This window comes from Jaculus jaculus, chromosome 1 (assembly GCF_020740685.1).
Source record: "Jaculus jaculus isolate mJacJac1 chromosome 1, mJacJac1.mat.Y.cur, whole genome shotgun sequence".
NCBI classification, from domain to species: Eukaryota; Metazoa; Chordata; class Mammalia; order Rodentia; family Dipodidae; genus Jaculus; species Jaculus jaculus.
Window position 1 is genome coordinate 230,993,361 of NC_059102.1, and position 25,558 is coordinate 231,018,918.

The 25,558-nt window shown below is 37.7% G+C and overlaps 1 protein-coding gene across 2 annotated transcripts in view; it reads right to left on the reverse strand.

Moving 5' to 3' along the window:
* Positions 1-25,558, reverse strand: part of Itfg1 (integrin alpha FG-GAP repeat containing 1) — a 181,114-nt gene that overhangs the window by 78,760 nt on the left and 76,796 nt on the right. For both annotated transcript variants that reach the window (XM_004664834.3, XM_045132791.1), the window contains 2 exons: positions 4,698-4,792; positions 1,931-2,103 (listed from right to left, as the gene is read on the reverse strand). In XM_004664834.3, the coding sequence (XP_004664891.2) occupies positions 1,931-2,103; positions 4,698-4,792 (268 nt within the window). The remainder of the gene's footprint in view (positions 1-1,930; positions 2,104-4,697; positions 4,793-25,558) is intronic.

Here is a 25,558-nt window from a genome sequence, read left to right on the forward strand (position 1 = left end):
TGGACTAAGTACAGTTTACAATGTAAGATAGTTTCAAGTCTTTGGGGGGCCAGGGGCAAAATTTGGTTGTTGGAATAAATGCCTCCCAATAGATTCAGGAGTTTATTAAAACTTCTTAGGTTTCTAGCCACCTGTCTGGAGGAGGTGTCACTGGAACGTCTAGCCCTAAGGTGTGGTGGTGGATTTGACATTGCAATGTAAAGATATGCAAAGTACCTGGAGTTCCTAAAATGTGCTTGTATTATGGTGTGGTTTTAGGGATTTGGCTCGTGGCCTCTCTCTCACTGCCTGGTCCTTGAAGAGGGGGCCAATTTCTTCTACCATTATGGGACTACCCCTAGATCTGTAAGTGTCAAAAAATATCTCTTCCTCCATAACTGTGTCTGGTCTAGAAGCTTATCTCAACAAACCTAAAGCTGTCTACTACAGTGCATCTGGTGTTTGTTGATAGTGGCAGGAAACCATGGCATGCCCATTCTCTCTTTCTCCCTGTCATTCAAGGAAATAAACAAATCATTGAATGCATTTTAAAACTTTAGGAGTAATCATATACTAATTGAGTTTAACTATATTAGCTTACCTACCAGCACTTTTTTCTGAGGGGGAGCATGCAGGCATGCCAGGACCTTCAGCAGCTGAAAACAAATTACAGACACATGTGCATCCTTGTGCATATGTGCTACATTGCGTACCTGTCACTGTGTGTCTGGCTTATGTTGGACCTAGAGATTTGAACATGAGTTCTTAGGCTTTTTAGGCAAGTACCTTAACTAAGCCATCTCTTCAGCCCATATTACAACTTTTAAATATTTTTATTTATTTTTTTAAATTTGAGACAGCAAAATAGGAAGGGAGGGAGGGAGGAGGAGGGGAGGAAGGGAGGGAGGGAGGGAGGGAGAGAGAGGGAGAGAGAGAGAGAAGAGAGAGAGAGAGAGAGAGGGAATGGGTACACCAGGGCTTCCAGCCACTGCAAATGAACTCCAAATGCATGTGTCTCCTTGTGCATCTGGCTTACATGGGTCCTGGGGAATTGAACCTGAGTCCTTTGGCTTTTCAGGCAAGCACCTTAACCGCTAACCCTTTCTCCAGCCCCCAGACTAGTGCTTTTTAAAAGAAAAAAAGTGGCCATACCATTTGAAAGTAAATAGACATATCATAAACATACCTACATATTTTGTATGTACAAATAATATCCATAGTCATGTTGGAACTGCTGCCATTAGCAAACAACCAGTGACAAGGTAACACTTACTGAAAGTAGCTTCAGAATGTAAAGAGTTTCTTATTCTATGGTCCATTTAATTTAAACTCATTTATGCCAGATATACAATTCTTATTCTCATTTTATAAGTGATGAATTTAGGTGATCTGTCCAGGGCATACAGATGGTAGTGGACTGAGATTGCAGACTAGGGTCAGCTCTTCACCATCACAATCTTCAGTCTTAAAATGTAATATCATTCATTTTTTTTTTTGTCTTTTCTTTTTTTTTTTTTTTTTTTTTTTGAGGTAGGGTCTCACACTAGTTCTGGCTGACCTGGAATTCACTATGTAGTCTCAGGGTGGCCTTGAACTCACGGCAATCCTCCTACCTCTGCCTCCTGAGTGCTGGGATTAAAGTTGTGTGCCACCACGCCTGGCAATATCATTCATTTTTTAAAAAAGAAAAAAAAACTTGACTTTTTAAGGATCAAGTTTTATTGGACAAAAAGAAACACTTGATTTTAGAGTATTTACTCATTTTTGTTCTACAGAAAAATAATTTGTGAAAAAACAGGTTTCTAAGTAGTAGATGAGTTCAGGGACAACACAGGAACCGTGAGGTGAGATTAACATGCACCTACCTGAGAGTCAGTATGTGCTAATCAGTTATAAATTGCCATGGTCAGGACATTTCACAAGTCTTTCTCACATGACTTGCTTTCCATACCTTCCAGAGGTATTCTTTAGTATGGCAAGCGCGTCTGGATAGCCATCCATATTGTAGTCTCCGATATGAAGTGTGATCGGAATTGGTATGCCAGTCAGTTGTTCTTCATGCACTAATGGTACAAAGCCCCAGAGGGTTCCCTTGTTGCTGAAATCTTGCAGGATGGGAACCCACTAAGGATGAGGAAGAAAACACTAGACATCAAAATCATGTTAGAAAAAGATTCACCACTAGCAAAAGGTATGATTTATTTCTCAAAATAACTTTGTTTTAATAAACTTCATATCTATGAAATGGAAATTTGTCACTTATCTACAGAACTTTAGGGATGGCCTGATATCCATATTTGTATATCTAATCAATTACCCAATTGGAAATTTGTGCCAGGAGGAAATATGATTAATCTTAGATGAATATTTCTAAGAGTGAAGTGTAAGTCAACTAATATTGACGTCCTTTCAGGAGGACCAACATGGGCAGAGTTAGCCCAAGGTGTATCTGCTGATGTGCCTCTTGTAAATGAACATGACCACCATCACCCAAAGCCATGAAGCTCACAAGGATTTCCAATCATCACCAGGCTAGACAAGTTCTGCCTCTAGCTCACAGGTACTGTTTACACAAGGAGAATGGATGCTGACATGAAAAAAACTAGAAGCTAAATTTTTAGCTAATCCCCTTATTCCTATATTGATCACAAATAAAGAAAACAGAGAGAATAGCTGACTTTAAAATGAGCTTTTGTGCATCTTTCTTCTTCTGACTGTAAAGATATTAAGCTAATGTAAAACTAATAACCTGAAGAATGCAAATACTGCCATGAAACTTATGGATGTGCTCACAGGTCCCTAATAGCATGAATACTGGCACACAACTATAAATGTCCGAGTGGAAGCAGGGACAAATGGCAGGAGGCCAAACATGCCTATAGATGTACTTTTCCTCCCCTAAGCAAGTGATTCATTTTTCTAGCTGCAAGATGAACTGTACTGAAAATGGCTTCTTAAAAAGCATTTAGCAAATGGAGCATTTCCAACATTTTTCAGGTTTTCCAAAGAAAATTTAACTTACTATAGAAAAAGAAAAAGACCGTTAATTATAAATATATTTGCATAAACTTGTTTTTAAATTTGTGATCTGCACATTTTTCAATCTTTAAGGAAAAAGTATCACTAAACATTTTCATATATATATATATATATATATATATACATATATATATATAATTTATATATATATATGTATATATATATATAATTTTTTATTTTTATTTTTGCTGTGGAAGGGTATCACGCTACCTCAGGCTGACCTAATTCACTATGTAGAATCAGGGTGGCCTTGAGGTCCTCCTACCACTACCTCCCAAATGGTGGGATTAAAGGTGTGTACCACCACATCTGGCCTAAAATATTTTATTTATTTGACAGAGGAAGACAGAAATAAATAAAGAAAGAGAAAAAATGCAAGCCAGGGATTCTTGCTGTTGCAAACAAACTCCAGATACATGTACCAAGTTGTACACCTAGATTTACATGGGCACTGGAAAATTGAACATGGCCTTTTCTCCAGGCTCACTTTATAGTTTAAAAGCATGTCTTAAAAATTAAATGTCTTAATGGTTTCATTTGTTTTTGCAAAAAAGAAAAAGTCCTATCAATTATTTTTTTTGGAAAATGACTAGAAGTTTTACAAAATTCCAGTGATCACAAACTTCTGAAGTTGACAGTTTAATAATGAGGGTGAGCCATAATGGATAAAGTATTTCTGTTAAGGTTATATTAAGTTTAAGCAACAAAGATTTTTCACTGAGTGTGGCATCTATAGTAGTCACCAGAGAACTGTGACATTTATCTACCTAGAGAGAGATGCCTATACAATTTGCAAGCATTCTTATTGAAGTCTGTCACTTAAAGATAAGCTGTAGTTATTAGATGTACTTATACCTATGAACCAATGACTGGGTTTTACAAAATGATTCAAAACTAGCTGGGCATGATGATTCATGCCTTTAACCCCAGCACTGGGAAAATTGAGAAAGGATTGTCATGAGTGCAAGGCCAGCCTAGGCTACCAAGTGAATTTATAGGTCAGCCTGGGCTAAGTGAGATATTATATCAAACCCCCACCCTCCAAAAAGATTCAAAGCTATTCAGAAATAATACTCAAAATATAAACTTATGGATACAGTAGTTATATAAATGACGTTAAAATTCTGATTGTATAAAGGTTTATTTAGAGTGTGCCATGTGTCATTTCCTACTTATAAGGGCTATAATGGTATATCACTTCCTAGTCCCACAAAGAATACAACGTTAATTTTATCACTACTTGTCATAACCAAATCATTCCCATATTAATACTCCACTGCAATTACAGATTCTAAATTGTTTATCCATAAGTCCTAGGAAAAATTCAACATGAAAATATGACATACTTTACATACAAATATAAAACCTAGACTTGCTTTGAAAACAGGTATTTTATTCTACCTTACTACAGTGTATTTACCCTATTTCTTTGGTGCCCCAAATACTAACATTTCATTTAATTACAGCATCCAGATTAGGTTTTCTTCATCAGAAACAATGCAATGTGTGCTACCTTAATGAATAAATAAAATATTTAAATGTAGTTACTGTATTTAAACAATGAATTCAATAATATAATTTTGAGTTTTCATTTGTTCTAATTCTCTAGGTGTCTTTTCTAACTTTCAAGATTGTTCTCAAGCACAAAGCCTTGCTGTAGTAACGCAACAAGCTGATACCTGCATTGTTCGGGATCGCATTAGGTATATGACGCTTTTCTGGCAGTTTTTGTCTTCACAGCCTGGCAGTAAGTGATCCATGTGTCCATCTCCATCTGCCAAAGAAACATCAAGAGTCCATTAACACTGACAACATAAAGCATTCATGATTGGTGATTACTGCTCTGATTCATTTAAAGAACCTATCAGTCTGGAATTTGAAACATGGCTTCATAATGAAGGCGATTTACTTAAAAAAAAAATCACTCTGGTCTTTGTAACATAGGTTGTGTCTTATTTTAAACTACAAATGTACTTGTGATTAGGAAGAAATTATTTCAGTTTTTGATATCAAAACAGTCAAATTACTACTACTATTAATAATACTAATACTATTTTTTGTGTATGTGTGTGCTGAGAATTGAAGCTAGTGTCTTGCACATAAAAGACAAGTGCTACTACATTGAGCTGCAGCCCAGGCCAAATCAATGATTTTTTTAAGAAAGTAGCTTTTGACTTACATAATTACCACTGCTTCTATAGAGAAAGGCAATGATATGCACAGTAACACATTATATGGCCTCTTTTAAGTATGAGACTTTTTCTACATAGTTTTAAGTGACTTTTATTTAGTATGAACTTTAATCCCAGAGTTATAATACTCTTAGGACTGTGGCTTCTCAAAATTACCATAACATTTAAAAAAATGAAGAGAGCACAGGGACTCTTCATGCTGGACTAGATCTCACAAAACTGCACATCTTTCTGTAGCACACCTCTAGTGGCAAGGGGAGAAATATGGAGCCAGATCCTCTGATGCTTCCTTCTATCTAAGGCTCCAACTGCCTGAGGGGGTTTATAGACTTCGATGATCCAGAGATCAATCTTTCTGGGCATACTGACAAGGTAATAGTCACTTATCTCTGACATTTTGGGCAGCTTTTATGCACCTTTATCACTGACTTACTTGCTATGGTTTACTCTTTCATTTCACTTGGGCCCAAAATAGTATTTATACTTGGATGGAAGTAAGAGGATTAATAAGTATATGCCCTTCACTATACATACTTATATATGAAGGGACATATAACTAAAACAAAATGTACTGTATCCTCAAACATTTGTTCAAAAGGAACAAAGGTGAGACTGTATTAGATGAAGGTCTAGCCAGTGGAAGCTGACATTAATATGGCAAAGTAGAGCTTTTCACCCCTTTTACTTTTGACATTTGTTGGAACTACTCAAGGTAGCCGACATTTATAAGCATCTTCATCCTACTCTTCTCTATTCCCCTCTAGAACATCAACCATGTGGCAGTTTCCTGTGAATCTTTTTTTTTTTTTTCCCGGTGAGTCTTTGTATATACAATATGCAATACACTTCTGCAAAAAAAGGAATGCAGCTTGGGCAACTTGAAATTTTGACTTACTATATCATTGGTAAATTTATATCTGCCTCATCTATAACCATATTATATAGATGGATACATCTCAATATAATGTAGTCTCTAATGATATGTAAATGTTCTATTGTTTTCAATTCAAATAATCTAATGTGAATCACTGTATAATTTCATTTTTTCTCTAGTGCAAAATCATTAAATAAAAATTACTGTTTTAATCATTATATGAAATTAAAATTTTTATTTAGTTTTCATAGAGTCTTAGTTTTCAAACTTGTTTGGCATTCTTTTTTTTTTTTTTTAATTTATTTGAGAGAGACAGAGAGGGACAGAAAGAGGCACATAGAGAGAGGGAGAGAGAATGGGCATGCCAGGGCCTCTAGCCACTGCAAACGAACTCCAGATGCATGCGCCCCCTTGTGCATCTGGCTAACATGGGTCCTGGAGAGTCGAGCCTCAAACCGGGGTCCTTAGGCTTCACAGGCAAGCGCTTAACCGCCATCTCTCCAGCCCGCAACTTGTTGGCATTCTTAAAATTGAGAACCTCCAAGAATTTTGTTTATGTGGGCATTTATCATATCAAAACTAAGGTGGGGAAATATATAAATATTTGTTTAATAAAGTTAAAACCAACAATAAATATTGCATATATAAATATATCATCTTCATGAAAATAAGTACCCAACCAAAAAGGGGTTTTTAAAGAACATGCAGGGAAGACAATATTGTATAACAAGAATTGTGTGGCTTCAATTTCTGCCTTAAGAGAAAACAGTATTGGATATCTATCTATCTATCTATCTATCTATCTATCTATCTATCTATCTATCTATCTATCTATCTATCATCTATCTGCCTATCATCTATCAAGAAACATACAGGTGTACCAGGGCTCTTGCAACTGCAAATAAATTGTGTATCTGGCTTCATGTGGGTATTGGGGGAATTGAACCTGATCCAGCAGTTTTATATAAGCAAGCACCTTTGACTGCTGAGCCATCTCTTCAGCCCCAGTATTGAATTTTTATATTGCTTGTGTGTGTTGTTTGGGTTTGGGTATGTAGTGGCTTCAAAGGACCATTCTTTGAAGGTTTGGTTCACAGTTGCTGGTTCTAATCGCTGAGATACAGTGGCTCATCAGAGTTCTGCCTTAATCAATTGACAGATAAATACTGTGAGGCTTTACTGGGGGGAGTTGGAGGTGAGACATGGAGAGAAAAAGTAGTTCACTATGGGTGGAGGGGTGTTTTTGAAGGGTGTCTTGTCCCTAGCCCTTTCTGTCCCTCTTTTTCTCATTCTCAGCTGCCATGAGATAAGCTGCCTCTTCTGCCACAAGCTCCTGCCACAGTTAGTTTTAGTTCAGGCTTAGAGTGATGGGGCCAAGACACCCTGAACTGAAACTACTGAAACCATTAGCCAAAATACATTTCCTCTTTTTAAAATATGTGTCAGATTTTTTTTGGTCATAGCCCTGAAACTGTAACACATATGCAATCAGCAGCGATGTGCTGGTTTTGTTGCTAAATATGAAGGGATACTATTGGAAGAACTACTAAAATAGCCCATTTAGGAAAGTCTGGATATTCTCCCATACCAAAGTTCAACTAGTAGCAATATTTACAGGTTAAGTGCAGTTAAGAATCTAAAGCCCTATCAATGAACTTTTACCACTCATTAATTAAAATCCATTGGTGTACCCTGAATGGATGTTTCATATATATGTATGTATTTGTGCAAAATATAAAACTTGGTAAAATCAAGCATATTTGGGAACTACTGATCCACTGAGTTTTATGATGCAAACATGTTTAAACTTCATCATACAGTATCAATAATTCTCATGTGTTTATATCATCACAATTTCATAAGAAAAGTCTAGATATCATGATGCTATTAGTTCACTGGCCAGTAAAATTCTCTGAAATTTTAATTTTTTATTGAAAGTTAAAATTTTATCAGCAAAGTAATAAGCTTAACTTAAGTTATTTTACAGAAATAACCACCAAATTCCATAAACCTCAACAAGTCTGTCAGTTGCTCTATGAAAAAAAGGGCTATATGACAAAAGAGACCAATTCAGCTTCTAATCCACTCACATCACTGCTTTCTGTCAATATAATCATATTTGATGAAAAGCAAGAAGTGTTTTATGCAGAGCTCTTATTTCCACACACAAATTATTAAAAAGATGCAGAATGAAGCTTTTAAACTTAGGAAAATTATGTTTTGCTGCTTCAATAAAAAACATTCTTGCTATTTTTCAGGGTGCATGCTAGGCAAGGGTGCTATACCCCCAGCCCAACAAAAATATCCTAACGTGAGACTATGTTTCTTAGTTCCTCCCTCCTATTCCTTCTCCACTGTATTAGTGAGTGTATGTGTGATGGTACAGAAACAGTAAACATTAGTAAAGCTTGGTGCTATGGTGCCAACTTGTGCTAAATTACAAGCAGCTTTAGCTTTACTCACTGATTTGCCTCATCAGAGCAAATGTTAATACAGGGGAAAGGGGAACTACATTTCACTACAACAATAGCTTTTATCTTGGGCCCCGCCCCATCCCTAAGAAATGAAGGTACTTCACTACAGGTCAGTCCTGTTCTCATACTTTTAGAATCAGTCTGAGAGGTTGCATCAATAAATGTCAAATGTTTTGTTTTTGCCAATCTGATGTTTGAACACAGTGTCTTGTGATTTCAAGTTTTAGTTTTCTTACGATTGCTGCTGTTGGCTTGTGATAGCAATATCTTTCCTACAAACTATTGCAAACAGTCCTGACTGGGTCTTTGCCTTTAGGTGCCAGGACAATTAGTTGCTATCCTGGCCAAGTTGTCTCAATATATCTGTGGAGCATTCAAGTGGAGTGAGGTTGGCATAAGGGTTGTTCAGCTGTTAGCAGACTGATAGCCCTTTTGCTTAATGTCAGCAAGAGAGTCCAGAAACTGCTAATTAGAGTCAAATTGCCCTGCATGCAATGTCCATTTTTTAGTAGGAAAATGAATGAACAACAGAAGTGCTTGGAAGAGAAACATAAAGAACTTATCACTAATAGCGAATTTTACAATGTTTTAACACAACACCTGCCTGGAGTCCAGGGGATGGTGTGTCCAACCTTATCTGTCTCAGTATAATTTTCAGAACAGAAACTCAATCTCTGGTATTATTTTCATCTATAAAAACTCAATCTCATATAACTTATTTGTAATACATGCATTATTTATCTTCATTAGGAAAATGAAAATAACTAGACTATCATATGTGGTCATTATGAGAATAAAAAGTGCAGAATCTAGGAAAATTAAGAAAGTAGGAGACAAACATAAAGGACAAACATAACACTGTGGTAAATAATGTGTCCTTAGTACAATGGAATGCTGTGATTAACAAGTAGGCACTACAGTTAAAATGTGTAACTCCTGCTAGGACATATGTGATGGTTTATATTGACTTGATAGGACCTAGAATCACCCCTGAAGGAGTTTATTAGGTTAGATTAGGTTAGTTTAGATAGAGGGTAATCTAGATTAGATTAACCTTTAGACATGCCTGGGAGGGATTATTTTAATTAGGTTAATTGAGGGGGAAAGACCCACCTTATCTGTGGGCAGCACCATTTCATGGTCTGGGGCACTGGACTGTATAAAAAGGAGAGTGCTGGCTGATCAAGAGCATTCATCACTCTGCTTCCTCTCTATGCTGAATGTGAGCAGTTGCCTCAAGTTCCTATTGCCATGCCTTCTCCACCATGGTAGAGTGTAATCTGGAACTGTAAAATGAAATAACCCCCTTAATCTGATTTGTTACATATTTTGTCCCAGCAATGAGAAATTGACTAAGACAGAAAATTGGTACCAGGAGTGAGGTCCTTTGGTACGCCTGACCATATAGTTGTTAGTCTTTTGAATATGGAAGGATATAGAATTTTGGAGAAAAGAAGCCTCATGGTACTGGAAGCAGAGCTCACTGAGCCTTTCCAGTAGGAGTTTGGAAGACCAGAAGGCTGAATGAATTGTGCAATGTGAAGGCTGACTCATGTGGTTCCAGAGGGGAAAGGGAACTGGGCTAGGGGCAGTTCAGGTGATTTTCTGGCTGCATTATGCCCATGTTTTGAAAACTTGAATGCAGTTGAATCGTAAAGTTTGTTTTAAAGTTTATTGTGTTTGTTGGAAGAAATTTCAAGACAAAAAAGCATCAAGTCTGTGGCATGGTTTCTCTCTGCTAGTCTGATTCAGATTTACTGTGAACGAAAGAAAATATAAGCAGGAAGATATGAACAATATAAAGTCTGACATGCAAAGAAATGTAAGAAAATTTCAAGTCCCAGGCGCAGAGACTACAGCTGCTTTGGAGCTAAAGATTTCCACCACAAAAAGGAAGTCTGTTCTGCACTTGGACAACAGGAAATATGCCTGAGGGGAAAAATCCACTGAAGGCTGAAGATGGAAAATGTGAATTCTTTTGAAAGTAAAAGGCTTGAAGGAAGAATGATGAAGGTCTCTGCTCATCAAGGTCAGCATAGAGAGGCTGTTGTAGCTGTGTTACCTGGGAGATAGGTTTCATACTAATCTGATAGAAGAACTTGGCAGCACAGCCCATATGGTACTAGTTTTAGAAAATGAAAGACATAAGATATGGGGGGCAGCATGGAATATTAAAGAGCTGCAATGGCTAAGCAATGTGAGGCAGGGTAGATATTTCTGCACAGAGGTCACTGTGTGAAGGTGAAAAGATGAACCCTAAATTGCAATGGAGATGTCAGGATATTAGACTATTGGACATCTACCAATATACCAATGCAGCTCTGGGGTGCAGCCAGCCCATGAGAGAGGATACAGGCAGTAAAACTGGAGGGGAAGAGCGACTCAAGCCTTTTGGTGCCCAGATGATTTTCATTGAGCCCAGGATAGTGGAAATGGAGCTTTAAGATTTGGTCTTGTCCTATTGGGTTTCAGTCTTGCTTTGGTCCAATCTTTTTGTTATGACCCCATTCCACTCTTTTGGAATGCGAATGTTTACTCTGTGCCATTATATGTTGCAACTGTGTACGTCCCAACAAAACACAAAACTATGTTGTGTTTTGATTTTACAAGGCTCACAGTTAGGAGACTGCCTTGAATCTCAGATGAGACTTTAGACTTTGTTTTGTTTTGTTTTTTTTTTTTTGTTTTTCAAGGTAGGGTCTCACTCTAGCTCAGGCTGACATGGAATTCACTATGTAGTCTCAGAGTGGCCTCGAACTCTTGGCTCTGCCTCCCGAGTGCTGGGATTATAGGCATGCACCACCACACCCAGCTGAGATTTTAGACTTTTGAATAGTGTGGGAAGTAGTAAATGTTGTGAATACTTTTGAAGTTGGACTGAATGCATTTTGCATTATAAAACAGCCATTAACCTATGGGGACAAAGGGTGGAGGTAATGACCTAAATGTGGTATGTTTGGGTGTCAAGTTGACAAGGGATGGACTTGTGATGGTTTACACAAAATTGTCAACTTAACAGGACATAGAATTATCTGTAAAGGTTATCTAGATTAGGCCAGTCTCAGTAGGCTTGCAAGGAATTATCTTGATTAGGCTGAGGTGGGAAGACTCACTTTAACTGTGGACTACACCATTTCCTGGGTTAAAGGGATGTTTCTGGATGAACATCATTTATCACTCTTTGCTTATATACCAGGCTGAACATGGCCAGCTGCCTCAAGCTCCTGTCACCAGGCCTAACCAAGCTATAATGTGGAAGTATAAAGAAAATAAACCTTTCTTCCTTTAAGCGGATTGTTGTCAGGTATTTTGTTCCAACAAGCAGAAGTTGACTAATACAACATAGATGCTATTTCTTGAGGCTTCTTCTTTCAAGGAGCCACTACAATCTTTCCAATAGAAATGCTGAAATACTTGGTAATGAAAAATAAAAGTTTGACAAGCCTAAATCTAAAGATAAAAGAAGAACATTGTAAGTAGAATGGGTAAATATTTTAATTTATAGTTTGGAAATCTGAATTCAATTACAAAAATAAATGAATAATTATTTTTTTCAATTACAAAATAGTATGTGGCATGACAGCCTGAATAGGGAATAAGTTAAATGTTAGCTACCATCTGGAAAATTTACCCACAGATAATTATAACATAAGCAATATATAAATACTACAAGTTACATGGTTAATTACTAGTGGCAGGTTTTAGATGGGACTCAAGGCTTTCTTTAACTTTTAATATGTGGGACCTAGTGTTGACACTGAGTTTCCCAAACTGCATTTCTGGTTAAAATAGACTTACAGATTTACATTAGGTAGAAGTAGTAACTTTCCCATTATATTTGTCAAGAGACATAGGAGATATATGACAGATCATGTATAGTCACACATAAAACTATACTTTTTGTGCCTTATTAACATAAAGCTAAAAATAGAGGTACTAAAATTTAACATAATTATCAAAAATAATTTCCTTCTCATTTCCACACTAATATATTAAGAATGCCCCTTAGCATCTCTCAGAGATCAGAATTTATTTCTTTTTGTTTTTTTGAGGTAAGGTGTCATTCTGGCCCAGGCTGACCTGGAATTCACTATGCAGTCTCAGGGTGGCCTCAGACTCATGGTAATCCTCCTACCTCTGCCTCCTGAGTGCTGGAATTAAAGGCATGTGCCACCATGCCCAGCTTCAGAAAAATTTTAATAAGAGATAGATTACTGACAAATTCACCGTTTATTCTACAATATACATTACATATTTTTTTCACGAGAGGGCATCTCATTGTCCTGGAGCTTGCCAAGTAGGCTAAGCTGGCTACCCAGCAAGCCCCAGGTACCCACCCATCTCTTTCTCCCGAGAGCTAGAATTACAAGTTTGTACCACCACACCTGGCTCCCCCACTAATTTCTTATTAACATGGATTTTAGGGATCAAACTTCATGCTTTCATGGCAAGTACTTAACCAACTGAACTGTCACCTCAAAGTCCCAATTTTCAAGTATACAATAGCAGGTTATTAAATGTTGTATTTAATATAAGATTAAGCCTGGTTTATAAGATAGGACTATCATAAATTTTTCCTCTGTCATGAGTGGAGCAAGTGTGTGTGGCAAGAGAAATAGGGAGTGAATATGAACAAAGTCAATGATATATCTGTATAAGAATGCCATAATGAATCCTATTATTTTGAATGCTAAGTAAAATTTAATAAAGAAAAACAAGAAATGCTCTCAATCAGGTTCTGAGTTGAACGAGACAGTCTAATAAACTAGGTAGGCTTTGAACTAGGTATGGAGCCAAGGATTACTTTGAACTTTCTATCCTCTTGCACCTGCCAAGTGCTGGGATTACAAGTATGTGTCACCACACCTTGCTTTATTTGGTGCTACAGTATGAATCCAGGGCTTTGAACGAGCTAGAAATTCTTTTTACTTGATAACAGCATCTTTTGAAAAGAATGTCTTATCCCAAGATAAATCTACAGTGAATTTTATATCCCAATCACCTCTGCTTATTTTTAAATTTTCCCCAAGAATCCATAGACACTATATTTTAGAATTATATATAAGCATTTTTTTTTGACATGGACAACTTGGATGGTCACATAGTATTAAAAAATTTACAAATAGACAAAAGCCACTAGAAATGCAAAGAGCAGAAGGGAAATATTATCAAATGAATATATGACTTAAAACTATAACTTTCTCTACCAGTCGTTCACTTCTGTGCCCATCAGTGAGGATTGATGATCACACATTTTAGGAACTAGTATAAAAGGGAGGGAACATGATGTTTGGGAAATAAAGCTTTGACACAGGCAATGTATAATTTCCCATCTCTGCCACTCTGTCCTAGCTGTGTGTCCTTGGGCATGTTTCTTAACTTCTCTGTGCCCTATTATGTAGTAATATTGTTTATCTTAGAGGGGTTTGGAAGCATTTCTGGAAACACATGTAAAATGCCCCCACATTGCTACCCTCTTAGATGAAATTTTTTACTACATTGACCAGGTTGGTCTTGAATTCTTGGCCAAGTAATCCTCTTTCCTTAGCATCACGTGTAGGTTGTTCTAAAGCTTGTACTACTATACTTGGCTTAGTGAAAACTTTAAAAAGCCATTTATTTAATTTGTGTATGTGTGGGGGGGCACATATTACCATGGTGGACAAGTGGAGGTCAGAGGACAAGTTCAAGTTCTTTGTGTTCCACATTCTTTGCGACAGGGCCTCTTGCCCCTGCAAATGAACTCCCAGACTACAATCTGTCAGTGTAGCTGGCCTCAGAGCATGCTGGTATCCCAGATGCATGTACCACTTTGCAACAGGCTTAAAAAAATTTTTTTTTCATTTATTTATTTGCAAGCAGAGAGAGAGAGAGAGAGAGAGAGAGAGAGGGAGAGAGGGAGGGAGGGAGGAAGGGAGGGAGGGGAGAGAGAAGAGAGAAGAGAGAAGAGAGAGAAGAGAGACAAAGAAAATGGGCACATACCAAGGCCTCCAGCTGTTACAAACAAACTTTAGACACATGTGCCTCTTTGTGAATCTGGCTTTACATGGGTATTAGGGAATCAAACTCAGGTCATTAGTTCTTTTCAGGCAAGTGCCTTCACCACTGAGCAATCTCTCCAGGCTATGTGTCAGTTTTTAATGGGTGCTGGGGAACTGAACCTCCTCTGGCAGGCCTTAAAAGCAAGCTCCTTTAACTGCTGAGCCATCTCCTCAGCCCCATTAATAAAAACATTTTATAAAGTAGTTATTGCCAAAAAATAAGTCTTGTAATTAACAGGAAAGAGAAGTAAGTAAGCATTGGCAATATCCTACATTTCTAATTCCTTTCTATGGTGTTGATCTCAAAAAGTTTGAGGGCTGGAGAGACGGTTTAGTGGTTAAGGCACTTGACTGTGAAGCCTAAGGACCCATGTTCAACTCTCCAGATCCCACATAAGCACAAGGTAATACATGCCCATTAGGTGGCACAAGTGTCTGGAGTTCAATTTCAGTGGCTGAGGCCCTGGCTTTCCCCTGCCAAAAAATAAAAAATCACCTAAAGTTTGAAGTTTTCCTCCCAAGAAATAGCATAATATCCTGTAAGCTACAAAATCAACCAGCCAGGCAAGATGTATACACCAGTGCAATAGTGGCACACAGACATGGGGCTAATCAACTGCTCTTTGATTGGATATAAGGCTCATTTCAGTGGGAGGGAATTCATACCTGATATTGAGAATAAAGTCAGAAGGCTATGGCTTAGAAGGGCAGAGCCTTAGAAGATAAGTTTCCATTGTTTTTTTGGCTAAAATGAGAGGTTATGCCTATCAAAAAGTCTTCTACATGCCTATTTATCTTCTTTGATACATGCTCCTCTCACTCTTGGCTAGAGAATCTACTTCTTACAGATGACACTGAATACCTGGGAGATCCAAGACCCATCAGAATGACAAGAAAGTTGACTGCTTAACAAAATCACATCTTCCAGGGCCAAGGAAACATCATAGTACGGTATATGGTAGTGGACATTAAGGAAACTCACAACTCATCAAGGTAGAAAACCAGAGGCTGTCGCGAGCTCAACACTAAAGGAGACACACCCTCCAAGGCTCAAGGAACATTGCAGATAAGGAGACAGAATGAATGTAACAGCCACAAGGTGGGAATATATATTCCGAGGCACTATTCCCCACTGATGGTGCATTCATGACCCCACTGGGATTACAGATCACTGAGGAGGGTCCTTTGTGGAATGGGGTAGGGGAGTGGGAACATAAGCATGTAACCCCATGGAAATATGACCAATATGCAAAAAGTTCACACAATGAACTTCTCAATGAAAAAAACTCAAGTTAAAATAAAAAGATATATTAGCTCAATGGTATAATAGTAAGGGCAGGTTAAGTAGTAAAATCGATTTTTCTATGTATGATATTATGGAAGGGAACAGAAATATGAAACTCTCTAGACAAATGATAAATAGTAAAGGGTACTTACATCCACCCACCTACTCTCTCTCCAATCATTCAACCCATACCTATCTTTCTTTTTTTTTTTTAAGTTACCATTCTTATTTAATTTAATTTATTTATTTATTTGAGAGCGACAGACAGAGAGAAAGACAGATAGAGGAAGAGAGAGAATGGGCGCGCCAGGGCTTCCAGCCTCTGCAAACGAACTCCAGACGCGTGCACCCCCTTGTGCATCTGGCTAACGTGGGACCTGGGGAACCAAGCCTCGAACCGGGGTCCTTAGGCTTCACAGGCAAGTGCTTAACCACTAAGCCATCTCTCCAGCCCCCATGCCTATCTTTCTAATCCCACATTCACATCTTCAGTGGGGTAGGGCTCATCACAGAGGAGATGGGTACCTATCTGCATCCATGAAACACAGCTGTGATTTTATTAATGGACATTTTATAAAAAATGAAAAGTTCAGAGTTTCAGAGGAAAGAATACAGGGTAAAAAGGTAAACGTTCACTTGTTTGAATATAGGGTGGGATATTTATTTTCTTCATAACATCTTCTCAGGCTGCTATACTGTTCTGACCAGTAACAGGAAATTCCTCTCAGGTGGAATATGACAGAGAGGAATATACATAACTATCTTCCAAGATGTACGTGTTAGGTCTAAGAACAGACAAAGCTTCTGCAATAATCATTATTATACTACTGTGGCAAACAAATGATGATGAGGTATATATGGTGACGTTCACAGGCTAGCTTCATGGTTTGTTCCACTTATGTAGATTAAGCCTACTAATGAGTAGACTTAAACTGACAAATGTGCAATAATGATATTACAAAGTACTGAAAATATCCATTAAATTGTAAAATACTAATGTGTAGCAAATATGATCATCACACAATATCATCATGCAACACTAAACAAATTTGCGGTAATTTCTGAAAGTGAGTAGCTTGTCCAGGGTACAGTTTTATAAAAAATAAATAAATAAACCTATGTATGAAGGAAAGAACTAGCTGGGCTTGGTGGTGCATGCCTTTAATCCCAGCACTTGGGAGGCAGAGGTACAAGGATCACCATGAGGTTGAGGTCACCCTGAGATCACATAGTGAGTTCCAGGTCAGCCTGGAGTATAGTGAAACCCTCGAAAAACAACCAAAAAAAGGGGGACTTCCAGCCAAGATGGCGACAGCCTAGCTGCCCTGCAAATCCCAGGGAAAGAAAGGCGAGACATCAAGGGTTTTCTGGGACTTCTTATCAGTGGGAGGTCACGGGGGGGGAGAGGGGAAAGGGGACGACAGTGAATCGTGGATCCCCTCGTGGGCGGGTAGACCACCCCTAACACCAAATAGCCTTCGCAACCCGCTGCCCACAACCGCCCTAGCGGTCCTGCACCCTGCTGCCAATGCCACACCCACTTCCGTGCCCAGATTGCGCCCGCACAGATCGATCCCTGCCTGCGGAAGCTTAAACTGCTCTGCACACTTGCCCACACTACTGTTCAGCAAGCCCAGTCCCACAGCAATTGCCACACAAGCCCAGAGTGTCTCTTACTTGCACCAGCTCAGGTGCGCTGTCCTACCTGTCTGCCATACCCGCCATCCTACATTCTCCTGTGGCGGGGGAGCGCAGACTGTTTCCTGGACCCAGGGTTCCCAGCCAGAGTTTGGGCTCCTTCAGGGCTTTGTAACTCAGTCCCCCTCCAAGCTCGAAGGCAGGCAGCTTTGGTGCATTATCGCTCCAGAATTCAGGCAACTTTGGCGCTCCTGTCAGGCAGTAGATAGGAGGCTTTGGCAAGTGGGAGCCAAAGCCCAGGCTGCCTCAGATACCCATTGTGCTAGAGCCCAGGCTGATCCACCCACCTACCTGCCCATACACTGTCAAGGGCAGACCACAGTGCAAAAAAAATAACATGAAAAATCAAATGCAAGAAAACCCAGTTAGACTACCCAGTCCTATAATGAATGCAACTAACCAAAACATAGAAGAGTTATTAGGATCAGAACATCAAATTGAAGTTATGAGCAATGCAACCCTGACCAACTTACTGATAGAACTTGTAGGAAAGCAACAAAGGACTGATAATCGTGTGGATGCTACCATCACTAAGCTAGAATAAATTGATAAGAGGTTGGAAGGAGTTCAAAGAGAGGTAACAGATTGAGTGAGAGTGAAAAAAAAGAGGACCTTAAAAATCAGCTGGCCATACTAAATGAAGACATAAAGAAATGCAGGGATGAATTCCAAGAATCATCAAGAAACTCAGAAAATGATGTGAAAAGGGAGCTTGACAGAGCGATGGAAATGGTACATAAGAAAGTAGTAGAAAATGCAAACTTAATTGAATAAGCCCAAAACTCTCTAGAGGCCCTCAAGAACAGAGTCAGCGAAGTGGAGGATAGAAACTCTGATCTGGAAGACAAGATGGAAGAAACAGTTTGAGAGTTCAAAAACTTCAGTAAGTTCAAAAGTTCCTGCAAACAGAACATGAGGGAATTGTGGGATATACTTAAACGTCCTAATATCAGAATCATTAGAATACCAGAAGGAGAAGAATTTCAGACCAAAGGCATGGAGAACTTATTTAACAAAATAATTGAAGAAAACTTCGCCAGTCTCTTAAAAGAAAGGCCCATCAAGATACAAGAAGCCAACAGAAACTCCAAACAGACTGGACCAAAGCAGAAACTCTCCAAGACGTGTTATCATTGACTCTAAACACTGACACCAAAGAGAAAATCCTAAAAGCAGCTAGGGAAAAACAGCACACCACTTTCAAAGGTAACCCCATCAGAATTACTTCAGACTTCTCAATGGAAACCCTGAAATCTAGAAGGGCCTGGAGTGAAACTCTCCAAAGTCTAAGAACCTATGGATTCCAACCCAAACTACTCTACCTGGCCAAAGTATCCCTCATAATAGATGGTGAAAGAAAAACCTTCCATGACAAAACTCAGCTTTACAATTATACGAACAGAAAACCAAACCTACAGAGAGTATTTCAGGAAATTCTCCACAAAGAAGAAACAAATAACCAAACTCAAATGCCTATAAGAATCAGATCACAACAACCAAATCCACAGTAGGCACAAAAAACTTAAAAGCCCATGAAAACACCAACACACATCTACCACCACAATATGGCAGGGATCAAATCAAATCTCACAGTCATCACCCTAAATATTAATGGCCTTAATTCACCCATCAAGAGACAAAAGCTAATAGGATGGATCAAAAAATTAGACTCTATCTGCTGCCTTCAAGAAACCCACCTCACCACTAAAGACAGACAACTCCTCAGGGTAAAGGGTGGAAGACAATATTCCAAGCAAATGGGAATAAGAAACAAGCAGGTGTAGCTATATTAATATCAGATAAAATAGACTTCAAACCAAATATAATCAAAAAAGAAAAAGAAGGCTATTTCCTACTCATCAAAGGAATGATCCATCAAGAGGATATTACAATCATAAATTTGTATGCACCAAACAAAGGGGCACCACAGTCATAAAACAAACACTACTTGACAATAAAACAGAAATAACCACCAACACCATCATAGCTGGGGACTTCAATACACCATTATCAGTAATAGACAGATCATCCAAACAGAAATTCAGCAGGGAAGTAAGAGAGCTCAACAAAACCATAGAGCACTTAGACCTAACGGACATCTACAGAACTTTCCATCCCAAATCCACAGACTACACATTCTTCTCAGCAGCCCATGGAACATTTCCTAAAATAGACCATATACTGGGTCACAAAGACTGCCTCAACATATTTAGGAAAACTGACATAATTCCCTGCATGATATCAGATCATAATGCTATATTGCTAGAAATCAACAACAAAAGACCCATCAAGAATCCCAACGGCACCTGGAAACTGAACAGCACAGCACACTTTTTTTTTTTTAAATTTATTTATTTATTTGAAAGCAACAGACAGAGAGAGAAAGACAGACAGATGGAGAGAGAGAGAATGGGAGCGCCAGGGCTTCCAGCCTCTGCAAACGAACTCCAGACGCGTGCGCCCCCTTGTGCATCTGGCTAACGTGGGAACTGGAGAACCGAGCCTCGAACCGGGGTCCTTAGGCTTCACTGGCAAGTGCTTAACCTCTAAGCCATCTCTCCAGCCCTGAACAGCACACTTTTAAACAATAAATGGATAGTGGATGAAATAAAAAAGGAAATTGCAAAATTCCTGGAATTGAATGACAATGAGAACACATCATACCAAAACTTATGGGACACAATGAAGGCGGTCCTCAGGGGAAAATTCATAGCACTCAATGCCTTCATAAAAAAGACAGAAAGATCCCAAATCAATAACCTAACCATCCACCTAAAGGCACTGGAAAAACAAGAAAAATCCAACCCAAAGAGCTCCAGAAGGAAGGAAATAATTAAAATCAGAGCAGAAATTAATGAACTGGAAACCAAGGAAACAATTAAGACAATTGACAAAATAAAGAGCTGGCTCTTTGAAAAACTAAACAAGATTGACAAACCCCTGGCCAATTTGATCAAGCAAAAAAAGGAGAGGCTTCAAATTAACAAAATTCAAAATGAAAAAGGAGAGATCACAAGAGACATAAGTGAAATTGGGAGAATCATCAGGACTTATTTCAAAAACCTCTACTCCACAAAACTGGATAATGTGGAGGCGATGGATAAATTCCTGGACACATACCATCTATCAAAGCTTACCTCAGAGCAGATTAATCACCTCAATGAACCCATCACATTCATGGACATTGAAAAAGTAATAAAGAACCTACCCCAAAAGAAGAGTCCAGGACCAGATGGCTTTTCAGCTAAATTCTATCAAACCTTCATGGAAGAACTCAAACCAATATTCCTTAAGCTGTGCCACACAGTTGAAGAACAGGGAAAGCTACCCAACTCCTTCTAGGAAGCTAGTATCACCTAATTCCAAAACCAGGCAGAGATGCCATAAGAAAAGAACACTACTGGCCTATTTCCCTAATGAACTTAGATGCCAAGATCCTGAAAAAAACCTTGCAAACAGAATCCAATAATACATCAAAAGCATCATCCACCTTGACCAAGTGGGATTTATCCCAGAAACACAAGGGTGGTTCAACATACGGAAATCTGTCAATGCAATACACCACATAAACAAGGTTAAACATAAAAACCACTTGATCATTTCAAAAGATGCAGAAAAGGCCTTTGACAAGATACAACATCACTCCATGATCAAAACATTGGAGAGAATTGGCATAGTTGGTACATATCTTAACATAATAAAGGCAATATACAAAGCTCTGAAGGCCCAATTAATACTTAATGGAGAGAGACTGGAGGAATTCCCATTAAGATCAGGAACAAGACAGGGTTGTCCTCTCTCACCTCTGCTTTTCAATATAGTACTGGAAGTCCTAGCTCAAGTCCTTCCTTCAGGAGAAGTAAATAAAAGGGATACAATTTGGAAAGGAAGAAGTTAAGTTATCTCTATTCGATGATGACATGATTGTATATGTAAGAGACCCGAGAGACTCCATGTCTAAACTCCTGAAGGTGATTAACTCCTATAGCAAAGTAGCAGGATACAAAATCAATGCACAAAAATCAGTAGCATTTCTATATGCAAATGACAAAGATACAGAGAAAGAATTAAGGACATAGTCCCATTTTCAATAGCAAAAAAAAAAAATAAAATACCTTGGAATAAATTAAGTTTTGAAAAGAAAAATTGAGACTCACAGAGAATATATGGCCAAATCTGGGCAACAGTGTGTGCTCAATGCTAGTAAATATTTTCAAAGTACACATACAAATTTAGAATCCAATCTTCTTACTCAATAATATTGCCTCCACATCTAATTAAGATACATTTTGCCAAATTCTCAAATTGTAAAAATTGCCTAGGTTGCCTGTGATTTTCTTCATTTCATACCAATATTTTAACAACCGTAAGGTTTTTATTATGACAGGATTTGGGGAAATCACTGGACAGGAACTGCGTAATGGTCCCTTTCACTCCTCCAACTGCTCCACAACCTTCTTTTAATGGGAGAGAGTTTAGCCCTTTCAACACTTCACCTGTTTTAAAGCCTAACACTGATTGTCCTAGTTTGCAAAGAAGAGGACCCATTAAAAAAAATATTTTTTCATGGTTCAACTTTCTCTAAATCCCTAAGTTTATTTGAATGGAAAGAGAATAAACAGTTTACATTTGAAAAAAAAAAATAAAATAAACAATAAAGAAAGAAAGAACTTGCTATATAAAAATTTACACAAATAGGTTTCAGGGGCATAATGCTTCAGTTTTTCCTCAAAAACATCTATTTCTGCTTTAAATGTTGAATATGTATACAATCAAACTTTGAAGCAGTGATTTTATAATTTTTATATTTTATATTTATATTTTCCAAACAAAAAGCATTCAAAGTATTTATCAGAACTACATCTGGAATGTATAACAGCAAAATAGATGCCTCATAAGACTTCTGCTGTAAAGTCAAAACTTAGGGACTCATCATGCCTGCTATGACAGATGACGATGCAGTCAGGAAACTTACACAGACTGGAAGTACTCACAAATTACTGTGGCTATTTGTTTCAAAGAGTATGGCCAATATCAGTAGAATTCTCTAAGGACAGCTACTCACTTTCTATGTGACATGGAAATGTGTCAAAATAAATTACTCCAGTTTTACAAAAACATTATAATAGTATTATATATAATTATAACTATATATAATAATAAATTATAATTATAAATTATATATAATTATATATAATAGTATTATATTATTATTTGGTGTGACATAGGCAGAAGTGTTTAAATTGGTTATTTTCACATTAAACATGTGAAAACAAAATGGGTAGTATAAATATACAGAAATAGCAAGAAGCTATGTAGGTTCAATTTTCCAATTAAATGTTAAATAATAACAAATACTGTGTCTAATATAAGTTAATCAATACCAAAATTTAGAAATTAGAGAAATAAATATATGAGGACTAAAAATGTTAATTTTTGTGATTTTATGATATTTCTTACAGAACTCAGAACCTATCTACTTTAGAGATTCAGATCAAGTTTTCATTCAATCACTTTTTGTTTTTTTGAACATTCATCTTATTTGGGTTTAGAATCTTCCCTGGCTGTTCCCTTTGCATGGAGCCCTCGTCCCTATGGCCTCCTATGACTTCTTTTAAGTTCAGGGTCAAACATAAGTTCCAGCCAGCTACCTAAAGTAGCCCTTGAAACCAATCTCCTATAATAGCACTTCATTTCAAAATTCTTCCCCTATTTTCTAAGCATTTTTACTAATTTGCTTCCTCTTTAAAGATCTCTTCTTCTTCAATAGAATTTGAAAATTCCATTACAGCATTCTTTATTCATGGTTGTAGGTTGAACATCTAAAACAGGTTCACTCCATGGAATAGGCACTTAAAACTTACTCTTTGAATACTACAGTGAACACCTTGTACACAGCATAAATCTTTAATTACAACACAAGAATGAAGTGGAAGAAAAACTGGAATATATTTTAAAGAACAAGTTGAACTGATGTCTGTTTCTTACAGTTCATTCAAAGAATGTGAAGGCATTACCTTTCAGATTCCTTGAACCCAGAACTTATAAATCTGGCTTGTCTATAGTCTATATATTCATTTGATAAATTATGACAGGTAGTAATAGTGAAATGGTAGTACATTTAAGAGAGAGAAAATACCTAAGACTTCTACTATTTTACTGACGATTATCAACCAGAATTCATGGCTAATTAGGCAACTTAACACAAGCAGCCAATTTTCAACAATAAGATATAAACAAGTAAACAAAGTGCATTATTAATTTAGAGACAACCTATAGTGAGTCTCATAACTGAACTGAGCCTCAAAACAGAACACCTAGAAGTTTACTCAATATACCTTCATTTGTGATACAAGGTTATTTAATTTTCATTTTTTTGGGGTAACAGAATATGAACATTCAGTTACCAGTTAATATGCAAATAAACACAAAAGTTAAATCTTCACACATGGACCATCTGACTTACTTTTTTACCAATCAAGCAATAAAAAGAGACAATTTAGGGCTGGAGAGATGGCTTAGTGGATAAGGCACTTGCCTGCAAAGCCTGAAGAACCATCTTCAACTCTCTAGGTCTCATGTAAGCCAGACAAAGTAACACAAACACGCAAAAGGTTGCACATGCACACAAGATGGCGCATGTATCTGAAATTTGATTGCAGTGGCTGGAGGCCCTGGCACCCCAGTTTGCTCTCTCTCCTCTCTTCCACAGAAAAATACAAAAAAAAAATAATAAGAGGCAATTTAAATTTGTAAGATTGTTACTGAATATACCTAGCTGGAAAGAAAGAGGAGTGTAATTGCTGTAAGTTTTGAATTACAAATTTCTGCTCTACTATGGCTAACATGAAATCACCTACTCAATTTTTCCTAGCCCTTTGTAAGTTTGTAGGCTTTCCCTGCTTTTCTCTGTCACTGTAATTACCACTGGGATAGGAACAACTATCGCAGTTTAGCAGTCAATGACATCATCTTTAGGTTGTCCAGTATTCTCCATTGTTAACTTTACTGATGGCAAAGTTTTCTACGCTCATTAGTGCCTTTATCATAGGATTGTCTAGAGAAAGGGATGACAATTCTGAGGCTGCAACATCATGCCTGGCATTCATCCTTAATGTATCAGATCTGATACATTATCATACATATCAGATGTATTATCATTATATATCAGATGTGATATCTGACACATAAGTTGGCATCAGATTTGGTTGTATGAATTTAGACATGATGAGGCTTAAGACATTTTCATGTTGAGAAACAGCTAACAGTCTATACAAGTTGTTTGTCCTTCAGTTTATTTTTTTTCCTTTTTTTAAAAAAAATTTGGAGATAGGATCTTATGTAGCCCAGGCTGGCCTCAAACTCACTATCTAGCTGAGGATGATCTTCAACTTCTGGTCCTCCTGCTTTCATTTCTTATGTGCTGGGATAACAGGCATGCACTACCACGCTCGGCTTATGCACTGTTGGGAATCAAGCCCAGGGCTTTGTACATGCTAGGTAAGTACTCTATGAACTGAACCATGCCCCTAGCCCAACTCTGTAGCTTTATATCGATAACTACACTACATCTGATAGTATATACATATATATTAATACATTTCACCTAAGTCTAGCCTTATGATTTTTTTTTTTTTTTTTTGGCTTTTCAAGGTAGGGTCTCACTCTAGCTTAGGCTTACCTGGAATCTAGGTAGTCTCAGGGTGGCCTCAAACTCATGATGATCCTCCTACCTTTGCCTCCTGAGTGCTGGGATTAAAGGCGTGTGCCACCATGCCCAGCTATGAAAATTTTTTATCAGCAAAAAAAGTGCCATATTTCTACCGACTTTCTTTGTCCTACATAATTTATTAAATAGCAATTTATTTGAAATTCTGGAACTTAATGTTCTGAGCATGTCTAGAAAGAGACAAATCTAATATATTTCTTGAAGGGGTGATATAGTAGAGGTAGAATAAGACACAAAACATATCTGC